The 27,237-nt window shown below is 38.9% G+C and overlaps 2 protein-coding genes across 5 annotated transcripts in view; both read right to left on the bottom strand.

Moving 5' to 3' along the window:
- ZMYM6 (zinc finger, MYM-type 6) overlaps positions 1–25,708 on the bottom strand; it is a 45,276-nt gene extending 19,568 nt beyond the window's left edge. Inside the window, exons 1-11 of one of the 4 annotated variants that reach the window (XM_010841210.1) lie at positions 25,524–25,708; positions 24,266–24,427; positions 14,902–14,986; positions 13,837–14,086; positions 10,017–10,191; positions 9,727–9,918; positions 4,720–4,870; positions 3,982–4,097; positions 2,883–3,155; positions 2,561–2,711; positions 1,543–1,715 (exon numbers count right to left, since the gene is read on the bottom strand). In XM_010841210.1, the coding sequence (XP_010839512.1) occupies positions 1,543–1,715; positions 2,561–2,711; positions 2,883–3,155; positions 3,982–4,097; positions 4,720–4,870; positions 9,727–9,918; positions 10,017–10,191; positions 13,837–14,086; positions 14,902–14,986; positions 24,266–24,358 (1,659 nt within the window). In that variant the 5' untranslated portion in view covers positions 24,359–24,427; positions 25,524–25,708. Of the gene's footprint in view, positions 1–1,542; positions 1,716–2,560; positions 2,712–2,882; positions 3,156–3,981; positions 4,098–4,719; positions 4,871–9,726; positions 9,919–10,016; positions 10,192–13,836; positions 14,087–14,901; positions 14,987–24,265; positions 25,475–25,523 lie in introns of those variants that run through there. The other 3 variants (XM_010841211.1, XM_010841209.1, XM_010841208.1) reach the window with 3 other exon arrangements.
- Positions 15,647–19,044, bottom strand: LOC104989513 (ribonuclease P protein subunit p20-like). Its single transcript, XM_010841207.1, has one exon. It carries the CDS (start codon positions 17,103–17,105, stop codon positions 16,674–16,676), a length of 432 nt encoding a protein of 143 aa, XP_010839509.1. The 5' UTR covers positions 17,106–19,044; the 3' UTR covers positions 15,647–16,673.
- Positions 25,709–27,237: the final 1,529 nt, after the last annotated feature.

The raw sequence follows: 27,237 nt of genomic DNA, 5'->3' as shown, positions 1-27,237 counted from the left end.
GATATAAAAATTGATCTCCTGTTTTCAAAATTACTGGTGAAGGAATCAAAAGATAGGCTTTTATTTTTTTTTTTTTTAAGGTTAAGAGGCAGCCTGCTGCTGCTGCTAAGTCACGTCAGTCGTGTCTGACTCTGTGCGACCCCATAGACAGCAGCCCACCAGACTCCCCTGTCCCTGGGATTTTCCAGGCAAGAACACTGGAGTGGGTTGCCATTGCCTTCTCCAATGCATGAAAGTGAAAAGTGAAAGTGAAGTCGCTCAGTCGTGCCCGACCCTCAGCGACCCCATGGACGGCAGCCTACCAGGCTCCTCCGCCCATGGGATTTTCCAGGCAAGAGTACTGGAGTAGGGTGCCATTGCCTTCTCCAAGAGGCAGCCTACTGCAGTATAAAGAATATGGGCTATGGTCACTCTGCTGTGCACCTGGACTGATACATTGTTGTTAATCAGCTATACTCCAATATAAAATAAGTTAAAAAAAAAAAGAATATGGGCTTTCTGGTCATAAAGACTTAGATTCATTCAAAAAATATCTAACTAGGTTTCCTTCATCTTGAGCATTGAGATAGGTCCTAGTCATATAATTATGAAAACGACATACCTTCTCTCAAAGAAAACTATATTTTAGGTAGCTAGACAAGTAAACAGGTGATTTTACTGGAGTGTTACAGGTGCTGTTCCTCTCCTACCAGATTCTTGATGGGAACATTACATAACCTCCCTGGACCTTATTCTTTTTCCTTATTTATAAACAGGCAATACCAGAACAACCTAACAACAGCAATACTATACCTTATCTCTTAGGATTGTGAAAGTGTTAGTCACTTAGTCGTGTCCAACTCTTTGCAACCTGATGGGCTGTAGCCCACCAGGCTCTTCTGTCCATGGGATTTTCCAAGCAAGAAAATTGGAGTGGGTAGCCATTTCCTTCTCCAGGGATCTTCCCGACCCAGGGATCAAACTTACATCTCCTACACTGCAGGCACATTCTTTTACCATCTGAGCCACCAAGGAATGTGGTGAAGATTAAATGAAATAATATTTATGAAACACCAGACATGTATTAGTGGTTTAATTGCAGCTTTTGTTGTTAGGCTTTCAAAAAAGTAATTTTAAAAAAAGAAGGCAGATGAAGGGTAGGGAGGTCAGAGTCATTTAACTCATGAAGTGAGAGCAAAGGCTCACTTCAAGTTCCTCAGAACCACTTCTGAATGAGAGAGCCACTTAAGGCAACATAACTGTGTAAAATTTCAACTACAAAGAACTAAAAGTTATAAATAAGATCCGTGTGCCTTACAAGAAAGCAAAAAATAAAAGGAACAGTTCCCCAAACAACAATAAAATCTCCAAAAATCCTATCTTCTTGACCCCAAAGATTTCATGTTTGTAGTCAACTGAATTTTGCTTTAGGAGCCCACAGCCCATAATTTATTTATTTACCTAGTTCTAAACAACCAATTTCTCTTCACATAATCTGAATATATTTTAAATAGAAAATAACTGTACCAACTTCAGAAAGTCAAAGAGCTATATCATATTTACCTGATAAAACAGAACAGTAAATTTGGTCATGCAATCTTCACAACAGAACTCTTCCAACTTGCCCTCCAGTCGATTCTCTACCAAATTAGGGGATGTTTGTGAACAATAACTGCACATCTTACAGTAGCTTCCCCATCGTTCTCCAAAGTCACGGGCAGAGAGGAATTTGCAAACTGAGAACCAGAAGGATAAAAGGAAGATACATCAAGTTTACATTAACCAGAAGGCAGTGAAGTGAATTTCTACAGTCTTCAATAATACCAGCCTTAAGCTAACTTCTAAATCTGGACACAATTATTTGGCTCTAAGTTAAAAGATAGTCCTATCTGTATTCACAAAACAAACTCATATCACCTTTGAAACATACACTGTAAATATTAGGTTATCTATATTCAGAAACATAAGAGGTATAAAAGTTCCTTAAGCCGAGAAGCAGTAATTGCCCAAGTACCCCGTTTATGAAAGGGTACAAAAAAAGATCTCTGAAGTTAAACTTACAAAGAGATTTTCTATACTCCATACTAAGACCATTGTTCTAATTATATTTGGAAAGGTTTTCTTTATTGAGATTATTATAACATTTAAAAGGATAGACTTAGAAGTGAGTTAAGTATAAACTCAATAAAAAAGCTTCAAATTATACCTCAAAAAAGAAATTTCTTGAAAATTAATTGTGGATTAATAAGGCACCCCACTCCAGGACTCTCGCCTGGAAAATCCCATGGACGGAGGAGTCTGGTAGGCTCCAGTCCATGGGGTCGCTAAGAGTCGGGCATGACTGAGCGATTTCATTTTCACTTTTCACTTTCATGCATTGGAGAAGGAAATGGCAACCCACTCCAGTATTCTTGCCTGGAGAATCCCAGGGACAGAGGAGCCTAGTAGGCTGCCGTCTATGGGGTCGCACAGAGTCGGACACGACTGAAGCGACTTAGCAGCAGCAGCAGCAGCCCAACTCATCACAAATTACTTCATAACCACTACATGCTCTATGCCTACAACTGAGCTTTTTTCTTACCTTCACTACAGAATGGCTTATCAACTCCTGAGAATCGTACAGTCTCCTTTATAATTTTCTGTAGTTTACAGTAGTCACACATTGCCATAACTCTATTTTTCTTTTTGTATTCATCAGAGCAAAGCTTGCCACAAAACAGAAACATTCTCCCCTGCAGAAGAACAGTCATTAATATCTAATTAAAGTGTTGCTTTATTTTTAAGAAATCTTTTTCTTCCTCACTTCAAAGAAAACTGAGTGAGTGACTGTCAAACATGAAAAGACAAAAATGCTTCTATTGGATAAACTCATATATTCAATCCCTTTTATGATCTCTCTTTACCTTGTAAAAAAGAAGTTCTGGTTTTGTCGCAAACAGATGGTTACAGTGCTGACACCTGAGTCTGACAATCCTATGGGTTAAAGCAACTTGCTGGAACTGAGCAGGAGGCTGGAGACTGGCTGCAACAGAGCCACTGACGGAGCGGGGGGAAAAGGCAGAGGTGTGACCTCTTCCGGCTGACACTGCTGACCCAGAGGGTGGGCTTACAATCACTTGGGTCTGAGATACAGGCACTGCCGAAGAGTTTGCTCCTTTTGGCTTGTTAAATACATTCTGAATAAATACAGATAAGGCAAAGATTGTATCAAGTAAGAAATAAGATAACTTGGTCATTTTCATTTTCTCATTTTAATAAATTAATTTCCCCCAATGTTTCTGCAAAATTTTCTTAAGGAGTTCACAGAAGAGTTGAAATGGCATATTCCCAGAATAGGACTGAGGAATGTAGCACTAAGAGGTTGCAAAAAAAAAAACAAAACGCTGCAGACTAAAATTCAGGCTTTCCAGACAAAGATCTCTAGTACATAACTCTAAGTAAGTAAGACCAGGCTTCTCCTTTCCCTCCACCTGCACACCTATTACCAACCAGAATCTCCTAGCTATTAAGAGCACAGTGGCCACTTTGCTTTCTCCCTGGGGCCAAGGATACCACACCAGGGATCTTCCCACCCAGGAGGATCACTAAATTCTACCCTTTCTCTGTGTATTAGAGAGTAAGGAGAGAATGTGACAAGTGGAGGCTTCCTATTCTGTGCCAGGAGTCATGATGTATCTGGCCCAGGATGAGAGGAACGGACACAGGTGCCCATCACCATGCCACCTATCCAAACCACAGCCTACTTCCATTCTTTTGAAAGGGAGACAGCCAAGGGAGAAAGTGGAAGAGAAAGGCAGTTTAGGTGAGAACGCTGAATAAAGAAGGACTAAAGCTCAAATCTTGGGCTCAGACATTTTGCAGAAATGACCTCTTGGACTATAATTGAACAGAATCTCTCTTCTTCCTAACTGAAGCTTAATCTTTGATAAGGATGGTCCCTTCGGCAGTTAACATTTTGCCACAGACCACTGCCTAAGAGAACTGCACTAGCTAAGGTCATACCTGGAAAGCCACCACACAGCTGGAGCTGCAGAAGCTGTGTATCGTTCCATTGGACATGGCCAGGTGATACTGAGGGACTGCTGAAGTTTTACAACTATGGCACAAAACCTGGACACCTTGGTAACAAAAAACAAAACCCAATGACTAAGTTACACAGATGAACAAATAAACCAAAAATGTATTAGGGGAGTAAAAATATCAAATATTCAGGAATATGCAAAACGAAAATGAAAGAACTTTATAGTAACATATACAGCTAACTACAATTAAGTCCCACTTACACAAAAATTAACTTGGAATGTATATGTGTTTTTCGCTCTTTTCACATATGAAATTACAAAATAAATACTTTGATCAAGAAAATCACTGAAAAACTTTGCTGCTTAAAAATCAGCTCTTTGAGGGACTTCCCTGGCATCCAGTGGTTAAAATTTCACCTTCCAATGCAGGGGGTGCGGGTTCGATCCCTGGTTGGGGAACTAAGATTCCACATGCCTTGTGGCCAAAAAACAGAACATAATACAGAAACAATATTTTAATAAATTCAATGAAATTTTTTTTAAATGGTCACATCAAAAAAAAACTTAAAAAAAAATCAGCTCTTTGAAACAAAAGCAACCTTGGGTCTTTATTTAAACCACACAGATTGCTTTAGTTTTTTAATAAAGTGGAAAAAAAAGCAGTTACATTCCTCTTCAATAGTTACAAAATCTATAAATGTATGGAATTAAACATTACCTGAAGAAGTAACTGTCTTAACTCTGTAAGCAGATAAGCAATTAATAGAGCAGAAAAGCTCTGTTTTTCCTGAGTCATTCGTAGTCTCAATCATCTCAGCTGAGGGCCTCAATGATTTCCCCAAGGCATACGGAGGAGTTTGGGCTGAATTCTATTAAAATAAAATAACATTTAAATACCAAGTACAAGCACACATATATACATGTGCTGTAAGGAAAGAAAAAAGGAAAAGCTACCTACAACCAAAGCCTCTGGCTAAAGTATCTGAGCATGATATTTGACAATGATAGCAGCTACACCAAGTATAGATTTTCCTAAAACTGGGATGTGGGAAAAATAAGTTCTTTCATCTACTAATACAGGCGCACTTCATTTCATTGTGCTTCACTTTATTATGCTTTGCGGATACTGCATTTTTCACAAACTGAAGATTCTGTGGCAATCCTGCGTCAAGCAAGTCTATCAGTGCCATTTTCCCAACAGCCTTTGCTCACTGTGACACATTTTTGGTAAATCTCGCAATATTGCAAACTTTTTCATTATTTTGTTATGGTTGTCTGTAATCAGTGATCTTTAATGTTACCATTGTACCTACTTTGGGGCTGCCATGAGCCACAGCCATTTAAGACAAGCTTAACTGGTAAATGTTGTGTGTGCTCTGACTGCTACACTGACTGCTCGTTTCCCGTCACTCTCCCTCTCCTCAAGCCTCCCTGTTCCCTGAGACACAACAATACTGCAATTAGGCTAATTAATACCCTACAATGGTCTTCAGAGAGTCAAGTGAAAGGAAGAGTCACATATCTTTCACTTCAAATCAAAAGCTAGAAATGATTAAACTTAGAGAGGAAGACATAAAAAGCTGAGGCAGGCCCAAAGTGAGGCCTCTTGTGCCAGTTAGCCAAGTTCTGAATGCAAAGAAGAAGTTCTTGAAGGAAATTAAACATGCTGCTCCAGTGAACACACAGATGTTAAGAAAGCAAAAATGTCTTACTGCTGATATGGAGGAAGTTTTAGTGTCTAAAAAGATCAAAGCAACCACAATGTTCCCTTAAATCAAAGCCTAACCCAAAGCAAGGCCCTACCACTCTTCAATTCGATGAAGTCCAAGACAGGTGAGGAAACTTCAAAAGAAAAGTTTGATGCGGGCAGAGGTTGGTTCATGAGTTTTAAGGAAAGACATCATCTCTATAACATCAAAGTACAATGCAAAGCACCACGTGCTGATGCAGAAACTACGAGCTATTCAGAAGATCCAGCTAAGATCATTAACAAAGATGGCTACATTAAACAACAGATTTTCAACACAGATGAAACAGCCTTCCATTGGAAGAAGATTCCATCTAGGACTTTCATCCTACAAAGAAGCCAATGTGTGGTTTCAAAGCTTCAAGGAAAGGCTGACTCTCTTGTTAGGGGCTAATGCAGCTGGTAACTTGAAATGGAAGCCAATGTTCACTTATTATTCTAAAAATCCTAAGGCCCTTAAAAATAAGGCTAATTCTACTCTGCCTGTGCTCTGTAAATGGAACAACAGAGCCTAAATGACAGTGTATCTGTTGACAATGCAGTTTACTGAATATTCGAAGCCCACTGTTTAGGCCAACTCCTCAGAAAAAAAGATTCCTTCCAAAATACAACTGTTCAATGACAATGCAACCGGTCACACAAGAGCTCTGACAGAGACATACAATGAGATTAATGTTGTCTGAAAACAAGCCTGCTAACAAATCATCCATTCTGCAGCCCATGGATCAAAGAGTAATTCTGACTTTCAAGTTTCATTATTTAAGAAATACATTTTATAAGGCTATTGTTGTCATAGATAGTGATTCTTCTCATAGATCTGGACAAAGTAAATGAAAAGCCTTCTGGAAAGGATTCACCATTCTAGATAGTGATTCATGGGAAAAGGTCAAAATATCTACATTAACAGGAGTCTAGAAGAAGTTGACTCCAACTTTCAAGGATGACTTTGAGAGATTTAAGACTTCCGTGAATAAAGTAACTGTGCATGTGAAGTCGCTTCAGTCATGTCCGACTCTTTGCAACCCCATGGGCTGTAGCCCACCAGGCTCCACGGTGCATGGGATTCTCCAGGCAAGAATACTGGAGTGGGTTGCCATGCCCTCCTCCAGGGGATCTTCCCGACCCAGGGATTGAACCCGTGTCTCCTGAGGCTCCTGTACTGCAGGCGATTCTTTACCGCTGAGCCAGAGCAGAAGCCCCTGCAGACTGGTAGAAATAGCAAGAGAACCAGAATTAGAAGTGGAGCCCAACGATGTGACTCAATTTCTGCTATCTCATCATAAAACTTTAATGCACACAAAAAACTGATTCCTTGAGATGAAATCTACTCCTGTAAAGATGCTGCAAAGATTGTTGAAATGTCAACAAAGGATTTAGAATATTAAGTAAGTTTAGTTAATAAAGCAGTGACAGGGTTTGATAGGATTGACCCCCATTTTGAAAGAAGTTCTACTGTGGGTCAAACGCTATCAAACAGCATTGTATGGCTAGAGAGAAACTGTTTATGAAAGGAAGAGTCAATCCATGCAGCAGACTTCATTGCTGTCTTATTTTAAGAAACTGCCATAGCCACCCCAACCTTTAGTAATCACCATGCTGAGCAGTCAGCAGCCATTAACATCGAGGCAAGACCTTCTTCTAGCAAAGAGATTATGACTCTCCGAAGGCTCAAATGAATGGTTAGCATTTTTAAGCAATAGCGTATGTTTAAATTAAGGTATGCACATTATTTTTTAAGACATAATTCCACTGCACACGGCATAGTATTTACACAGTATAGTGTAAATAAACTTTTATATGCACTGGGAAATCAAAAATTCATGCGTCACTTTATTGCAATATTTGCTTTACTGTGGTGGTCTGGAACTGTACACGTAATATCTCTGAGGTATGCCTATAAACACTCTCTTTCTAAAGGTGAGGAAAAGACACATTCTGAATAAGTTAGTTATCTAGTAAGCTGCTTTCCTAGCTACAGAAACTGGATTAACTCAATTATACCTCTAAAACTCTTAACTGATGAAAACTCTATAAATAACATTTTGGAATTATTTAAGGATAAGTTGTTCACTTTTTGAAAGGACCCACTGAGACCTGAAACATACCTCTTTAAACCAAATATATATAAATGACATATATGTGTGTATATATATATATACATTATATTTGTGTATATATGTATATAAGAATTGCTAATATAATCTTCCTTTATTGCAGTGGTCTAGAACCAAACTCACAATATTCCTGAAGTATGTCTGTAAAATAAAAACTGAAAAAAATTAATAACTATTCAAATATATTAGCAACAAAATACATTAAAAATAATGAATTAATTAGTCATAACATACTTTTCTCATCACAAATAATCAGAGACCAAGTAATCCACAAACCTAAGGACCACCCCCAGGAGAGACTTGGACATCAGTCTAAGAGACAGTCTACCACCTTGAAGGTCACTTAACTAGTAAAACTCTTTAGCAGGAGACAAAAAAGATGTTTAATGTATACGAGGAGATTCTGCAGAACTACCTGTTTTTCAAGCTGAGTTTCACAATAAAATTTGCCTATAAGTTTATTCACGTTTTAAGAAACACACTAATACTGGCCACCATTTATATAAATTAAAAATATTATTACTTACTGAGTGCTCATCATGAGCCAGGCCCCATACTAAGCAATTTTATGTACACTGTACCGTAAAATCCTTCCAATAACATAGTGAGATACTTTAAAAAATTATATTAATAAACTGTAACTTTAATTAACTTAACCAAAAAAACCCAAAAAACAGAAAAGTAGGAGACTGAACTTACTTCATCTGGATCCAAAGTCCAGGCTCCTAGCCACTAGCCTATACTGTCACTGGCACACTGTAAAATCTTTCACTAATAAGTTACACAGGGAAGTAAAAGGTAGGAAAACATAAATTGCAAAGTTTCTTTACATAATCCTCTGGGTAAAAGAGGAACACCACTTACGCAGTGGACAGAATACAATACCAGTAACAAAATCAGGAATGGAACTGATCTGAGGACTATACACACACACACACACATACATACACATATAACATGGATTCTATTCTTGCAAAAATAGTAAGCAGACTGCCAAAAGTGGCTAAGTTCCTAGAAAAAGGATACTTTATAAAGATGAATGTCCATTACTAACTGCTCAGAGGAATTAAACCAAACTCCCTAACTGAAAAAAAAATTTAATTATCATTTACACGTTTTTTGAAAATAATAACTTCTTTTTTTTAGGACTTCCCTGGTAGTCCAGTGAGTAAGACTCTGTGCTTCCAATGCAGGGGGCACAGGTTCAATCCTTGGTCAGGGAACTAAGATCCCACATGTCACATGGTACAGCCAAAACATAAATAAATAAAAATAAATTTTCAGTTTATTTCTTAAATAAATATTCAGCAATGATTAAATTGACACAAATTAATACATTTAGTAACAAAACTAATAAATAAAAATTAGCTAAAGTTAAAAAAAAAGGCAGTTGGAAAACAGAAAAATCCAAAAAAAAAAATACCTAAAGCATCCTAATAAAGCAATGTTGCCAAAATAATGATAATTAATTCCAAAACACATTTAAAATACATACTTTCTAAAATGAAAAAGATATGTTTTATATTTGCTGATTGTATCATTTTTTAACTCTTGGTCATAGTTTATCCACAATAATATGGGGTTTTCTTCACTATCAATAGAGCACAAAATATTTCACACTCATGAAATTATGTTTGTGAATTCGTGGCCATGAAGGAAACCCTAAAGAATGATCTAGTTCATCTATCTTATCTTCCTATCAAAATCAACCCTTAAAGTTTCACAATCTATCCCATTTTTCTGGAGGGGAAATCACACACAAGATCAACTGATGGGCAGAGCTCACTCTATTCTGCGCTTTGTCCCTGTGCCGCCACCTGGAAAGGGGCGCGCCTGACAGGGCACAGGAGCCTGCCGTTCGTACCTGCTTATATGCCGTGATACTTGTGGAACTAAAGACCTTCTGGGACTGGCAGGGACCAGAGCTACTGTAGCAGTAGCTCCCACAGTTCTCACAACAGTTCATGGTGAGGTTGTTGGTAGAATGAAATTTTGAAAAACAGGCATCACTACAAAGACCATGTACCACATTTTGATATTTAACTTCAAATCGAATCTAGGAAAGAAAAACACACAGAGATACAAAGTAAGCAGAGCCAGTAGAAAACCTCTGATCTGTGAACAGAATCTGAATAAAGACGAAATAGAACTTACATCAGCATTCTTCTGACACATACTGCACTTAGTTGAAATGCTATTGGTATATATGGTAACAACAGGTTTTCTCTTCAGCTCATAAGAAGAAAGGCATGATTGGCTGCAGAAATCTTTGCTAGGAGAGGAATTTTCAAATTGGGTTGTGATCACATCCTTTGGATTTAAAATGTCTCTAAAAATAAATAACAAAGGCAAAATGAAATGTGTTCTCCCTAATTGTAATTTCTTCCTCTTTGTGAGCTAAAATAACTACATTTACTAAGGACAGCTATTGTATAAGCAGAAAATGGCTGGCCCTGGGACAGGCTTCTGGAAAACTGGGTTTGATGATTAGTTCTATTACTTCTCAGCTGAGGGACAATGAGTGAGGCAACAGGCAATTACTGGCTCAATTTCCTCATGTATAAAATGGAGTTCATAAAACTTAATTTATAGACGTGTTGAGGGAGAATTACATTTAAAAGATATCCAGCCAGATGCTCATGAAAAAAACATTGAGGCTTCCAGTTCCAACCAAGTTTCATCTACTGGAGCCAAAAAGAACAAGTGTCCATCCCACAACCAGACCACAAAACACTTGTCCTCCTATGAGCCAGCAGCTGCCAAGAGTAGAAGCATAAATGAAACAACGAATGAAAAAATTTTTTATTCAAATGTAAGATTTGAGAAACAAATTATCAAAGATTTGCATTAAAAATTAGCATGATATAGAAAACTTCACTGTAACTGAAGAGATCCAAGAAACAAATGACAAACAAGGGTTATTAAGGCTTGGTATCAGAGGACAGATGGAAACAAGAATGAGACAAAAAGAACAGAAATAACTGAGTTGTTCTATGAGACTCCTAGAGTTATTTTGTGAGAGCTCACTCTTACAATAAGCACTGCCAGTAAAAACAGAGGCTAAGTTACTGCCATTCTTCTGACAAGTATAAAAAACTGAAGGAAATAGTCATTAATTAGAAACACTAGTGCAGGCCACATAGTAAAGAATAATACTGGCAATAATATTATGTACTATAATAACGTACTGGGTAATTACTATGTGCCAGATATTGTTCTCTTGACTCAAATTATCCAATCTAATGATCACAAAAAACTCTATAAGGTAAGTATTATTGGGAGACCACATCAGAAAGGTTAAATAGCTTGTCAAAGTCATTCAGCTGGATAAGCAGTGAAGCCAGAATGTAAATCAAGGCGCTGAGTCTACCATGTACGCAGCTCATCATTTCACTACTCTACCTTCCATCCTGCACCTTCACCACACTTAACTATTCTATGGTAAACTACAAAAGAATTCCAAAGGCGACAGAGCACTACTTTAATCTTCTATAACTCAGCCTTAATAAAAAAATAGTCAATCTTGAGGACCAAGTGGATATGCTTACATGCACATGAAATACTAATACTGAAAAGTGATTCTTCTACTAAAATCAAAGCAATTAAGAATTTCATTTAATAATGAAAACCTACAAGTGCCATGTATACATACATATACCAATGAGAATGACTTTTTAATGAAAATCTGTGCACATGAATATAAATGCATCTAAACCTTACACATCCAAATGTATATGCCACACCTAAACATTCACCTTAGAAAAACTATACCTCTTCCAACAACAACATGGCTCAAACACTTTTTCTAATTTCTCATTTAGTTTATAAGAACTCTAAGCACAACTTCTTAATTTTATAGTCAGATATCATGTTTAACAGTATGACTCAATTTAATCATCTACAACAGTCAGTTGGAGACATCAAGTAACTTCTGGCAACTTGCAAAAATCAAACCCTAGCTGAAAAGATAGATTTATCACCTAACTTAGCCTAAAGGAATGTTTCACAGTCTCTGAAGGCAATGCCAGATCAGGAGACAAAAAATTTTTCTCAACAACAGTACTGTGGTAAAAAGCCAATGACAAGAGTGACTATTTTTAAGAAAATAATATGTATTTGGATGTATAAGTCATGTTCTATTCTTTCCAATTTAATTAATTTGGGCTTCCTCGGTCCAGTGGTTAAGACTCCACATTTCTACTGCAGGGGGCATGGGTTCAATCTTCGGGTGGAACTAAGATCCCATGTACCATGTGACTCGGTCAAAAAATAAAATAAAGTAAAATTTAATTAATTTCCTCTTGATATTTGATATATTGAAGCTGAACACCTAAAATCAGAAAACTAAATTTGGTTTTCCCCATAGTTATGTATGGATGTGAGAGTTGGACCATAAAGAAAGCTGAGCACCGAAGAATTCATGCTTTCGAACTACGGTGCAGGAGAAGACTCTTGAGAGTCCCTTGGACTGCAAGATCAAACCAGTCAATCCTAAAGGAAATCAACCCTGAATATTCATTGGAAGGATCACTGCTGAAGCTAAAGCTCCAATACTTTGGCCACCTGATACAAAGAACCAACTCACTGGAAGAGACCCTGATACTGGGAAAGACTGAGGCAGAAAGAAAAGGGGGCAGCAGAGAATGAAATGGTATGGGATGGTTAGATAGCATCACCAACTCAATGGACACGACCTTGAACAAACTGGGAGACAGAGGAGAATTTATTCTTCCAGATCAGTTTCATGAGAACGACACAAAAAAGTTAAAGTAAGGTATTGGGCATTTTGTAATAAAAGTAAATCTGAATATTTAAGTAAAGTATTTTAAAATTTCTCTTTCCTTTTAGTTGGGGATTTCCATTTTAATAGGATCTACTTTTAGATACCTAAGGTCAACACAACCAATCAGATAAAGAAACTATCGTTATGTCTCCAAAGACAAAATAGAGGTCACAAATTATATGTTAACTATACATAATATTAAATTTATTATTTAAAATAATAGGATCCCACTTATTAAGCATTTGCTATGTGCTAGGTCCTGTGCTAACACTTTCTCACTAAAACCTGAGGAAGTAGATATTACTTACTCATGAAGAAACTGAGGCTGAGAAAAGTTAAATATCTAGCCCAAGGTCATACAGCTAGTAAGTGATAGAGCTATTAATACAATCTAAAACCACGCTTGTTTCTTGCTCCACATTAGTGACTACTCCACAACTCACTATATTCCTAGAATTACAGTACCTCACAAATAGGCAAAACATGCCAAATTCTTCAAACTTACTGAGATAAGTTTATGATTATTATTAACTTTATTATTTTTTATTTTTCTGCCCACACAGTGCCTAGCACGCAGGATCTTACCTAGTTCCCCAACCAGGGACCAAACCCATGCCCCCCGAACTGGAAGTGCAGAGTCCTAACCACTGGACCACCAAGTAATTCCCAAGAAAGAAATTTATAGGACGCTGTTGCTACTTCTTCCTCTCTCTGCATCTACGCGTTATTACAAGGCAACAGTGACCTCCAACAAAAGCTCACAAGGACTTCTCTGGAATAAATGCATTACTTTTGTGGCCAATTACCTTCTAAAGAATTAAATAACTTTCAAATACCATTATAAGGGTGATATTATTTCATTCTATACTTCAGTAACTTTCAAGATAACAAATAATTTTAAATGGTTGTCTACAATTACAACAGACATACAATATATGAGTGATCCTGCAATCTCTCAAAGAGTTTCTTTCTTTCTAGTAAAATTTAAATTGAAAGACATAGGAAAACTGGGTTAGGCAATCTTTTTACATCAAGTCACTTATTTAACTTTATAAACTTTAGAATTTGCAAATTTCTCAATTAGCTAAAAAATATTTCCAAAGAAATGTGCTAAAGAAATTTATAGTAGTGATAGTATGTTTGAACTAAATACACTAAAAAAATAAAAAGATATAATTAAGAAACTCATACTTTGAGCAGTTTGCACAGGTTTTCTTGGGAGGAGGTAGTAGGCAGACAGACGAAGAATGTCCGATGATGCACCTTGTGGAGCAAAAGAGCTGAGTAGATCCTGTCTTATGAAATGCAGTTTGACCTTTATAAAGCATTTTTTTACAACCAGAGCAAAAAACCTGAAGAGCTACAGCTGGAACTGAAGGAAGTGATACATTTGGGCCAGATGATGCAAGAGAAAGCTGAAAGCCTGGGGTCAACTGTTGGGCTATAAAAACAAAATAAGAAAAAGAAACAAACAGAAAAAAAAAACTTTCATATCAACATGAACATATATACATTCTCTATTTTTTAGGACAAATTCCCTCAGTCTGGAAATCCAATATTGAGACAATGAACCACTCCAGAACAGGTGATTTCCAATTTATTTAACCGTGACACACAGAAAGAACCACATTTCACATTACAACCCAGGAGACACATACGCAGATTTGTATGTATGTGAATAGGCATACAAAATTAAATAGCTGAAACAACAGTTTTATGAAATAATATGTTTCCTTACTATATGCATCACACTCTGATATACAGTTGACCCATGAGCAATTCAGGGGCGGGGGTGCCAACCCCATGCAGTCGAAAATCCATGTCCTGCTATGTCTGCCTCAAAACCAAAAGAACAGACAAATGACTCATCCAAGGGCAGGCAGCTGAAACTTTGGATAGAATCAGGACTCAAACTCTAATTCTTCTGATTTCACATATTGCGATTTCCAACTGAACATAAAAATCTCCCCATACTTAATTTACAGATCTATAAAATGAAAATACTGGTACTGTATTTATTGAAAAAAATCACCCAAATAAGTTGACCTGCACCCATTCAAATCCATGTGTTCAAGGATCAACTGTAATCATATTCCACTTTTTACAATTGTGGTCAAGACCAACCAGCCAGTCTGAAAAGCACTGCTTTGTCTAAAGGAAGAAAACAGACTTACACGAGGAGGTACTTTCCATCCATTCTACTAGTCAGAATAGAACAGATACGGATCGTAACTAACTTACAGTTCTGCTTCTTACCAAGAGGACTATCACTGACTGAAAACACAGCACTGATTTTCAGTTCACTTTCCTGAGCTTTGGGCTTTGAAGCATGTATATATTCCTTAAAGAAAAAGAAGAGACAGAGAAACAGTATAGTGTTAGTACCTGAGTAAACCAGAAATTCAAACAAAAAAAAATAATCGTCATATTTATCTCTTCTACCTTATAATCCTAGTCACCTTCACAAATACTTCAAAAGTCAAAATTTACGAGTTATTAGGCTGATTTAATCTTTACAAAAAGGATCCTGTAACTGGAGAATCTTTTATGATACTTATATTTACTTACCACATGTAATCTTGAGAGGGAGGGGACATATGTATACCTGTGTTGCTATATGGCAGAAACCAACAGAATATTGTAAGGCAATTATCCTCCAATTAAAAAAATTTTTTTTAATTTAATCTTGCTATACACAGATATTTCAATGCTGAGCACTACTTTTTTTTAGGCTGTGTTTATAAGGGAGCAATAAATGAAATTAAATCTGAGTGATTTCGAGTTTGGATCACATTAGTAATTTTATCCAACAGATTTGCAAGCTGTCATATCTGTTAATGGCAGAAAAGATATGTGTTTCAATGCAATCTGCTCATTATATACAAAATCATCACAGCTTAAATCAGATTTATCTTTAATATATTCTTCAAAATGCTTTAAAATAATATATAATCATGGAAAAAAATTTAAATACACGAATCTCCCTTAGAAAAGACTGCCCTTTATTCTGAGATATGAACTATCCTACATTTGGGGGGAGGGAACAGATGTTGAAATAGCCTTACATATTTCAAAATAAAAAGCTTTTTTAAAAATAGTCTTACTTTTTTTGAAACAATGGTGATAATAAGCAGTAACTGTTTTAATCTCCCTGTACTTAGCAAAATAACTGATGTATCAGTTCCCAAAGTTACTCGGGCATTTCTCTGGAATAGTAAATGCCAAAGATTAAAAACCACTGCATTAATTTACCACTTTCCATGGCACCAAACAAGCTACTGCCTATAACGTAAGACCTACTGAACCTTCTCTATGGATGAGAAAAGTGAGCTTTCGAGACGTTCATCAACTTGCACAAGGTCACAAAAATAGCAAGTGCACAAATGGGAATCAAACCTAGGTCTGTTTCAAAACCCATGCTCTCTCCCTCACAAATGTACAAATACAATATAACATAATTACAATAATGAATTCCAACCCTGGCCCCCAAGTGAAGTTTCCCTGGTATAGGCTCTCCCATCTCCTTTCACTCACAGCACTTGTCATAATTCATCACTTCGTATTTATTTGGGTGATAATCTGCTTAATGTCTAACATCCCTCTTCCTCCCACACTAGACTGAAAGGACCATGTCCACTACAGGCAGGGATCCTATCCGTTTTTCCACTTCTGTACATTCAACACCCAGCACAGTCAACATTACACAACGGAGAAGACTAAGGGCTCTGACAGACAGAAACAAGTGCAATCCTGGTTCTTTTTTTGCAGTGGGGTGGCCAGGCACCGACACAACTTGAAACTTTTTATCATATAGGACAATGGTTACAGAACACAAAGATTCAGGAAAACCCACTGCTTGGGCCCAACAAAAGACACTATTTGCCTGCTCAGTTCACAGTTCTCTGGGCTGCAAGGGGACAGGCTTTTTCCTACGTGGCTCTAGTAGAAGGTCCATGACAGTAATCGATACAAGAAGAGCCACATCTGAGTCTAGCTGTAGGCGGCTGGGTGGCTAAGGCGGGCCAGCCTCATTTCAATTTCTTGAGGGTGACCCTGAAGACACAGATATGGATGGCTGAGTTGTTGCAGATCTGGAGCAGCGGCTCTCCTGTATCCGTCCCTGGTTCCCACTCATCCACAAGCTCCAAGGCGGAGGTTCTGGCAGCCGTGTGCAAAGACCTGAAGCTGCTAGCCTGCAGCTGTAGGGCAATGTGAATGACACGGGTGACAGGCAGGCCCAAGTGGTGGATGAAGATCTCAGTGCAGGCATTCTGAATCCCTGCCCTTCGGCCTAGCAGTTTCTGGCAGCAGGCCAGCTGGACCATAAGGCCAGTCTTCTTGTGGACATAAATGTCACTGGGCCTCCAGGGCAGGCGGTGGGGAAGCCGCTCCCACAGGGTATACTCCACTGGGTCAGGCTCAGCCTTGACAACCCCAATAGGCTCTCGATTTTCAGCCATGCTGTGTGTCTCTCTTCAGTCCACAGTGCCCTCCACATGCTCGTGGCCCACTCCCCTGCCAGGCCACTCAAGCAATTGGCTGGGATACAAGACGCTGTCCACAACCCCCAGCTCTAAGAAAGGGAGAGAAGGAAAGGGTGCGCTGCAGGAATGACAACGCTAGCAATCCCAGTATTTAGGAACAAGTTATTTAATCTTTTTCAGTTCCAATTTCCTTATCTAAAAAGACAGTATTACCTCACTGGAGTGAATTTATGGGACATATGATTTAAAACAAATAAAGTACATAGCATGATGCCTTACAATTAGCCAAAAGTTAAATATGACTCATCAACAAAATGCTAGCTCTTATTATTATTTTCATAATTATAACACCGAATAAATATTTGTTGAATGAGTGAGTCCAAATTCATTCAATTCAAAGCGTGTGTGTGTGCTCAGTCACTCAGTCGTGTCCAACTCTTTGCAACCCCATAGGCTGTAGCCCACCAGGCTCCTCTGTCCACGGAATTTTCCAGGCAAGAATACTGGAGTCTTTTATCACTGAACCACCTGGCAATTCAAAGTGGACATTCTTAAACACTATACTTAAATAACAATATTCATTTACTGGCACTTGTGAAAAAGGAGAAGTTAAAAGTACATATATAGACTGCCTTCAACTTAACCAAAAAGAACACTTAAGACTCAATAAAAGATCGTCTATCATCAACTCAATCTCTTAATATTTTTCTAATATGCCTGCTACATTTCCCTAGTCAGTTTCTCTTACTTCACAAAGTAACTGTTCCACACCTCCATCACTCATAAGTCCAAACCCGATATATTTCTGACTCAGTAATGCTTCTATTTCACCAAGAAAATAGAGGCAGCTAAGTAAGAATTCCCTCAGCATCCTGACTGCCTCCTCCACCATGCCTACACACGGGCTGGCAAACTGTCCTTGAACCTCACAGGAAAAGGCAACCTCCTCAGCCATGGCTGAAACCATGCCTGTTTTCGGAGTCCCTTTCCCTCCCCCTTCTTACAGCACTTCATACTTTCTTTGTATATCCTAAGCCTCTCTCCACCTTGTCAATGAAAGCGGCATGAACTGTAAAGAGGCAAAAAGGTAGTCTATATGGGTTCTTAGAACTGCAATTCAGGGATCACAGATTCTGGAGGAAGCCAGAATAGCGTCCCAGTGGAGGAGAATGCATAGGAGATTTTACGGGGCAAAGAAGGAAGTTCAAGCAGGCTTACACAAGCTGTTGACTAAGAATTTGGATTGGAGGATAAATCTGTTCTGTACATTTGATTGGGTTATCGAGCACACCTCATCTGTTTCTAGAGAAAGGTATGGTTTCCTTAGTCTGGAAATAGTCCAGTTCTTAGCACTGTTCTTTCCTTTCGGCAACTCAGCAACTATTCAGCAATTTTACGTTACAGAGTTCAGCAAGAGTTTGGCATGGGTACCAAATGTCATGACCCTCAAGGAGTCTCAGTCATTCCTGCCTTTGTTCCTTTTACAACTTCCATGTTGGTTTCTTCCCTTCAGCTTATAAGGAACCTATTCCATAGGGAACTACTGACCTCTCTTCTCTCTCCCTTTTCAACCAAACTTAACAGAAAAAGTATTCCATTCTTTCTCTACTTCTTCACTTTGATTCCCTCCTGAACACAATGCAATCAAGCTGTTGCTTCAACTGAAAGATAACCAATTATCTCAAATTGCATAATTCAATAAACAATTTTAGGTTTTATCTTTCTTGGTCTCTCAAAAACATCTGACATCACCAATAATTCTATTGGTTGCCTTCTGATTATGTTATTTCAATTCATCATTACTATTTCTTAGTATCCTTCGTTAATCTTATACTCATCCCAAGTAAAAGGTGGGCTCCCCAGGTGGTTCAGTGGTAAAGAATCTGCCTGCCAATGCAGGAGACACAGGTTCAATCGCTAGGTCGGGAAGATCCTCTGGAGAAGGAAATGGCAACCCACTCCAGTATTCTTGCTTGGGAAATCCCACGGACAGAGAAGTTTGGTGGGCTACAGTCCATGGGGTCACAAAAGAGTTGGACTCAACTTAGCAACTAAGCAACAACAAAGTCAATGGTCCCAAATTCAGTGGCATTGGAAACCCTTAAAATCTTGTTAAGACATAGATTTTTGGGTTTCAGCCTCAAAATTTCTTATTCAGCAGGTCTGGAGCATGAACCACCAAGAACATACATTTCTAATAGGTTCCCAGGTAATAACAAGGCTGCTGCTTGGGAGATTACTTGAAGCCATTTTGAAGCATTAAATTAATCCAGTTCCCAGCGCTCTATCCTGAGCTCTACTCTTTTTTCTATTTTTATTCCCTGAACAATCTCATCCACTTTCATGTCTTCAACAATCACCTACATAGGGTGACCAAATAGAGCAAATAAAAATATAAAACAACCAGTTAATTTTAAATTTCAAATAAACAACAAATAATTTTTTAGTATAAGTCCCAAATACTGCATGCAACATGCATGCTAAGTCACTTCAGTCGTGTCCGACTCTTTGCAACCCTATGGACTATGGCCCACCAGGCTCCTTTGTCCAGGGGGTCTTCCAGGCAAGAATACTGGAGTGGGCTGCCATGCCCTTCTCCAGGGGATCTTCCCAACCCAGGGACCAAACCTACATCTCTTACATCTACCTATATTGGCAAGCAGGTTCTTTACCACTAGCTCCACCAATACTTACATGAAAAAAATATTCATTGTTCATTTGATAGGCAAATGTAACTGAACATTGTTTTTAACTGGCAACACAATACCTACATACAGATAACTCTCTAATCTCTAAATACATGCAGGCGCCTCCGAGGGCAAAATTATCACTTGAATGCCCCCATGAGCCCCTTGAACACAACAGATCTCCAACTACACTTATTCTTTCCCCTTAAATCCTGTTCCTAGCCCCTCAGTAAATAGTATCATCACAAACTGAACTTACTGAAGCCAGAAACCTCTGAGTTTTCCTGGATCCTCCTTGACCCTCATACCTCATATACTATCTTTAAGTCGGATCAATTCTATCTAAATATCTAAAATTTATTCTCTTCTCCCACTTTACTGTTGAAATACCCAACCACTGAATATATCACATTCTCTCACCCCTCAATGATTTGGCACATGCTCTCTTCTCTGTCTGAAGGTTTTAATCAACTGCTGTAACTCAAGCACTACCCGCCCTGTGAAACCTTCCTCTTCTCCCTAGACAGATATAAGGTATCCTTTTCCTATGTTCCCCATGCACCTTACACAATATTTAAAATTATGGTAATTATATCATATTCTGATTCTGTATCTGTACAGATTATCTGCACAGATTCTGTATCTGTACAGAGGGAGCACAAAGCAACAGAAAGAACACGTTTGAAGTCAGTCCAAGCTAAGTTCCTACTCTAACTCTGATGCTTCCTTTGAGTTTGGTAAGTTACCTAACCTGTCCTTCCTTCAGTTTCCTCCTTTTTAAAATGGGGTAAGGATACTTCCCTCCTATGTTTGTAGAGTTTAAATGAGAATGGGCAAGACACAATTAGCATACCTTTGGCACGGCACAGTCACCACAAATAATACCTCTCCCATTTCCATACCTTTACTCCCCCTCATGCCATCAATTCACTTGAGAGCAGCGGCCCTATCTTTTCATCTCTGTAGCGCCTCTGAAAACAAAATAACTCACACAGCTTAGCATCCTGGTTAAGGGTTTGGGCTCTTGAACCAGACCACTTGGGTTCAAATGCTAGCTCATCGATGTACTAGGTTGTGTTACGTTTTATCTGTGTGTCTGTATCCTTGTGTGTGAAACGGGAATAATAACATACTTAACTCACAGGATTTGTGAATGTCATGTATAAACTGCTTTCAACAGTGTTCAACAAGTGCTATAGGTCATATAAGCAGGAATAAAAGCTCACTGAATCACTGAGTGACAATTCATATAGCTTTAGTATCCAGAGCAGACCCCTGGTACATGAGGAAATAGCCAACTTTTTCAACTTCTTCTCTGCTATTTTCCAGTATTCAAATATTTACAATATGCAAACATGAAAAGGAGCACACACTATTTGTTCAATTGGCTTTTCCATCATAGCCGACACTCAATCATGAAAAATCATAGCCCATTCACCTTCAAGCATTAATATAAACCAAAGAGAACTGAAGAAGCCCCCATCCACATAAATTTACATTGCAAGCTGTCGGTGGGATTTTCTTTACCACAATTTTTATATTCAGAAAGAATACTCAATTAATTCATAGTTCAATATTTCTTAAATTTTTCGACTACAGGCAAAGTACAATGAAAGAAATATTGGATCTGGAATCTTAAAAACTGGTTTTGTATGCCAGCTTTGCCATGAGACCTTGATGAAGTCACTTACTCCTTCATGCTGTTTCCTCGTCTGTGAAACACAGGCTCTTTTATTTTAATTATTGAGCACATGCAGTCATTGTGCAAGCAACTGAGGTCAAGTAAGACCAGACTCTGAAAACAAAATTCATAAAAATGAAAGCACTACACACAATTTAAAGAATAAAGAGAGAGAGAGTGGCTAATTCTAAGTGACAAGACAGTTAAACCGTATCTTAAAAGAGGAGAAACTTTCTGCCAAGCTACCTAGTTTAGGATACAAAGGCAGAAGAAATGGCATGTGCAAAGGCAAGGAAACAAAAATTAACAGAATATACCTTTTTGTGAAATGCAAATAGTTTGCAGGATCCTAGATTAGAAAAGGTGGGAAGGATGAGTGATGATAGTGAAGAGGGAAACAAAGGTCTAAATGTGGATAGTTTGGATATAACATGAAAAAGTTTATGTTTTATCCCACATGAGGAGACAAGGTCTTTAAAGAGAACCATGTCATCAAACTTGTAAAGAGTGCCTTAGGGCTCTTTCCCTGCCGCTGTGAGTCACATGGGAGGCAGAGGTTTAGGCGCACTCAAGCTTCGGCTCCACCACTGCCACGGCGCCATGGCTGTACCCGCCGCACCCCGGTGGGGGAGGCGTTTCTGCTGGAGGTGTGATGGACATTAAAGCCGCTTTACAAGAGGTGCTCAAGACCACCCTTACCCAGGATGGCCCAGCACGGGGGTTTCAAAGCTACCAAAGCCTTAGACCCATCTTTTTGTGTTTGCATCTAACTCTGATGAGCTTATCTCAAGTTGGTGAAGGCCCTTGTAATGAATGACAAATCAACCTAATTAAGGACAATGATAACAAAAAAACAGAAGAAAGGGCAGGCCTCTGTAAAACTGACAAGAGAGGGGAAAAAACCCTGTAAAACAGATAGTTGCAGTTGTGTGGTGGTTATGGACTACAGCAGAGAGTCTCAAGCAAAGGATGTCATTGAGGGGTACTTCTAATAGAAGAAATGATTTAATTAAAAACTTGGCTCTTGTTACTCAAAAAAAAAAAGAGAGAGAAAGAGTACCATGGTATCACTATACAAGATTTTCATGAATGTGACTGAAGAGATGATGTTTAACAGGAAACTCAATGTTATAAAAGTCCAGATGAGAAATAATGAAGAGAGGAAAAGGAAGAGTGAAAAACTCTTAAAAGGTAGAATCCACAAAACGTGGCAAACAAATGGTTACTTCTGGCAAAGGAAGAAGAATTACTATCTGGAGGGAAAATAAGTGTCATAGATACCACCATCCCCCACCCCACATCCTGCAGACACTCCCTCCGAACCCTTCACAGCACAGCCCTTTAGGAAGGCGTGGAGTTGATGAACAGACAAACTATTTGACATCCTGTCCTGGAATGATACTGCCTTTGACATAATATGAGAAATAAAATCATTATTATTTATATTTTCAGTATTATTGGTTTGCTTCTGCAATAAAGCCAGTAACTGGAGTATATGGCAAAGGAATTGTCCAAGACAAAAAAAATCACTTTTTGCCAAAACAACTAGCTGGTCTCTCTACATTGACGTCCACAGATTTCTAATCTGGGTCCCTAAAGGGTAGCCATATGATCTTTCCAAACATGTTTATCTTATTCTACCAAGTAATACCCTACAATGGCTTCACAAGGTTCTCATGATAAGACCAACATAAGACCAAAATTTGTAACAAAGTCCTGCATAATCTGGCCTCAAATTACTTACAGTGCCTCATCCTAGAAGCAGGATAGCACAGGCTCTCAAGTCTGATACCTGGATTTGAATTCAGTTTTTGCCATTTAGGAGCTATGATCTGTGGTAAACTCCTTGATCTCTATGTACTTTGGTTTCCTCATCTCAAAAATGGGGCTAATGATAAGGTTGTAAGAGTGGTGCTCATCACTGTCTAAGCACATGTAAGTTTTAACAAGTTACTATTTATAATGTCATGTTATTATGATATACTCTACATATTGATATATCAATACCACTATTAGTATTGTCATTATGATCACCATTATCATCGTCATCACCATTTTCAGTTTTTATGTCCCAGGCCCACTGGTCTTGCAGTTCTTCAAAAGAACCATGCATCTTCCCAGATGAGAGCTTTCCTATATACAGATCACTCTGTCTGGAACACTATCCTCCATGCCTTTGCCTAGTCAATTCATTCTGCAAAATTCAGCTTACAAATCCTCCTCCAGCCTGCACCTGCCAATCAGAACTAAGCCAGATCTCCCATTTTAGGCCTTTTTTCCACAGCATTTGACATAGTTTGTAATTATATATATTTACTGAACTGAACTGAACTGAATACATCTGATATACATCTGATATAAACATGATCAATTACTTGTGTAATGTCCATTTCCTCTACTAACTGGCAAGCTCTATGAGGGAAGAGATTAAACTGACCTTGCTCACTGCTGGATTTCCAAAGCCTAGCATAGAGTAGACCACAAATACTTACAGAATAAAAGAAAACTACTATCAGATACATGAGAATTCTTTGTAAAGGTACCAAATAATGGGAAAAGGGTAATACACATTACTTTCCTCCCACAAAAAGAAAGAGTTATCAAGATCTTTTTTCATTCAAGGAACATAAGAGGTAATTTACCCATCTAATGTGGGGAAAAAATCAATTTGGGTTACAAGTCAGAAACTTAACTAAAAATTTGAATTCAACAGATACAAGAAAAGAAATTTTAAAAAAAATTTTTTTAATTAAAGCTGAAATGCTTACTTGAGCATTGTCAGGTTCTTCTTTAATTTTGTCCAGAAGGGCTTGCTGTGGTGCCAGTGCTTTGCCACATTCACCATCCAAAGGTTCTTTCATCCTAATTTTTTACGTAAAGGGATTTCTCAGTCTAAATAGATTTCTTCTTGGTGGTAGATAGCTGGATTCCTAAAACACAACATAAAGGATTGGTACTCAAGCTTATTCTTGTTTTTTTCCTCCTTCATGTGTATCTGTATCAAAAGCTCTGTGTTGAGCGCAAGATTTTAGGGCTAAGCATTTGAAAAAACAACTCTTCTGAGGCCATGACTATACTCCTTCCTGCCTTCTCCTTCAGTAGCTGCCTTCACATTTAAAAAAAAAAGTGTCTTAGAACAATAGTTCCCACTTCCCTGATATCTTAAAGACAAACACTCTTGATTTTTTGTACGTTGAAAGTTACCGTGGGATTGAGACTAGAAGACCAAGACGGGAGAGGAAGTTACCACGCTCTTGGAAGAAAGGACCTAGAAATACAGTTTCTGAGACCATGAGAATTAGTACTTGAAGCATACCTCCAGCTTATATGTCTCAAAGTGGGGCACACCAAGCTCCCCACCCCCACCTCTAACTCAGCCTTCACTGGAGGTCTCCATAGGGACCCCATCTCTGGCCTTAAGACAAGCTCTAAGCTCAAGATGCCACCAAATGAACTGGTATACCCTTAAAGTGGTCCACCTGCACCTTTCAGGGTCTCATGGGGTCCATGCCCAGGAAGGAGCCCCTCTGAGCTCCATTGCCCAATCGTCTTCTCGTAAACAAGATTAGTCATTCAGCAGATTTCCCTTCTCCTAGGAGTCAACATACTAAATTGGACGTAGTACACCTAAAGCAAACGAAAACTCTGCAAAGTTGTCTTGACCCAGTCAAGCCAGGCATGGAAATGGTCAACGCCAGGCTTAAAAGCCAGTGCGAGAGATGAGAACTTATGTGCCCACTTGCCACAGTTCTAACAGTCTATGAGCGCTCATGTCTTATTCGCTCCCCAAATCTCGTCCCCCACCATTAACTCCCACGCCTGTCAGTGGGTACAAACACGGCAACGCTGTATCTGATGGAGGGAACGCGACCCGCATATGCCTGTCAGCCCATCTCTGCGGCGAAACCCCAACGTTTCAGCCACCCAGCCAGACTGCGCTTCTTCCGCCCTGCGCCCGCCTCGTCACGTGGCGCGGCCGCAGCCCCGCCCCATACGGCCCCTCCTGCTGGGGTCGACCGCGCTCACCGTCTGCTGCCCTCGTCGCTCCTGAGAAGCCCTCGTCGCTCCGGGAAGCGGGGACAGAACCTGGGGGCCCCACGCCGGGACAATGATTACTTTCTCTTACTGGAATTCTTCTACACGATGCATCGCAACGCAACAACCATACAACTGCGCGTGCGCAGCCTCGGTTACCGCCCCGCCCCCTTCGCCCTTTCCCATCATGCTCCAGATCTGAGCTGAGCTGATTTCCCAGCATTCTCTCTCCTCATATATGGTTGACTTCTTAAAGAGACAGAGATCCAATAGTGAGAAGCTAGAGGAAGGGATTTGGGGGAAGAATCTAAGGGGCCTAAGATGGTACTGTAAGTGCTCTGCACCATTCTTATTTCCGGAAAGGTGACCTCCTAAGAGAAGTTGAATAAGTAATAACTAGTATTTATTAAGCCAAGTGTTTGGTAAACACTTGGTATGACTCTTTCCACTTATTCCTGACTACAACTGCAATGGTACAAATGTTTCTCTGGGAGCTGTAAATGAAGAGATTAATGAATTTGTTCAAAGTCAAGATTTGGTACATTTGCATTCAACATTGTTTTGGAGATGGAGCTATGATTTGTGAGGCTGTCATTTATTCATTTTGACTGCTGTATAATATTCCATTTTATGAATGTGATACAATTTATCTGCTAGTGATGGACATTTGAGTTATTTCCAATTTCTGGCTATTAGAAATAATACTGCTGTGAACATTCTTTCCTCTTGTGACACATATGCTAGGTTTATACATAGCAGTGAAATTGCTTGTTTTGTTTATATGAAAGTTAAGCAAATAGTTTCAAATTTATTATTTAAGATATTTAATTTATTTATTTGGTTGCCCTAGGTCTTGGTGGGCTACAGTATGTGGGGTCACAAAGAGTTGGACACATACATTAGTTGTACCACATGGGATCTTCCTTAAGATGTGCAAGATCTTCTAAATGGGACATGAAGCATCTTAAGCTGTGACATTCAAGATCTACTTTCCATTGACCCTGGACACCCTGCATTGGGAGGTCCTCAAACAACTTTAGAAAATGGTGGTTTCGATTTGTACTCCCACCAGCCATTTATAAGAATTTCAGTTGCCCCACATCCCTGCAGATAATTACTACTGTTACTGTTGATGTTCAGTCACCAAGTCATCTCTGACTCTTTGCAACCCCACGGACTGCAACATGCTAGACTTCCCTGTCCCTACTGTACACCTTTTAAATTTTAAACATTCTGGTGGGGTATAGTCGTATCTTACTGTAATTTTAATTTGGATTTCCTAGGTTTCTAATGAGACTGAACCCATTTTCCTGTTTTTTGATATCTGGATAGCCTCTTTTATGAATTGCCTGTTCAAGTGTCTTACTCATTTTTGTATTGGATTGTCTGCTATTTTCTTATGGATATGAGTTCCTTGTTGAATACATGTGTTGCAACTATCTTCTCCCACTCCGTTGCCAGCCTTTGCACTTTATTATTGGTGTCCTTTGATGAACATGGGCTTCCCTTGTGCCTCAGCTGGTAAAGAATCCACCTGCAATGTGGGAGACTTGGGTTTGATCCCTGGGTTGGGAAGATCCCCTGGAGAAGGGAAAGGCTACCCACTCCAGTATTCTAGCCTGAAGAATTACATGGACTGTATAGTCCATGGGGTCACAAAGAGTCAGACACAACTGAGCGACTTTCACTTCACTTTTATATATAT

Source organism: Bison bison, unplaced genomic scaffold (assembly GCF_000754665.1).
Source record: "Bison bison bison isolate TAMUID 2011002044 unplaced genomic scaffold, Bison_UMD1.0 scf7180017864158, whole genome shotgun sequence".
NCBI lineage: Eukaryota > Metazoa > Chordata > Mammalia > Artiodactyla > Bovidae > Bison > Bison bison.
The sequence above is the reverse complement of the archived record's forward strand: the minus strand, read 5'-3'. Positions and strand labels throughout refer to the sequence as shown.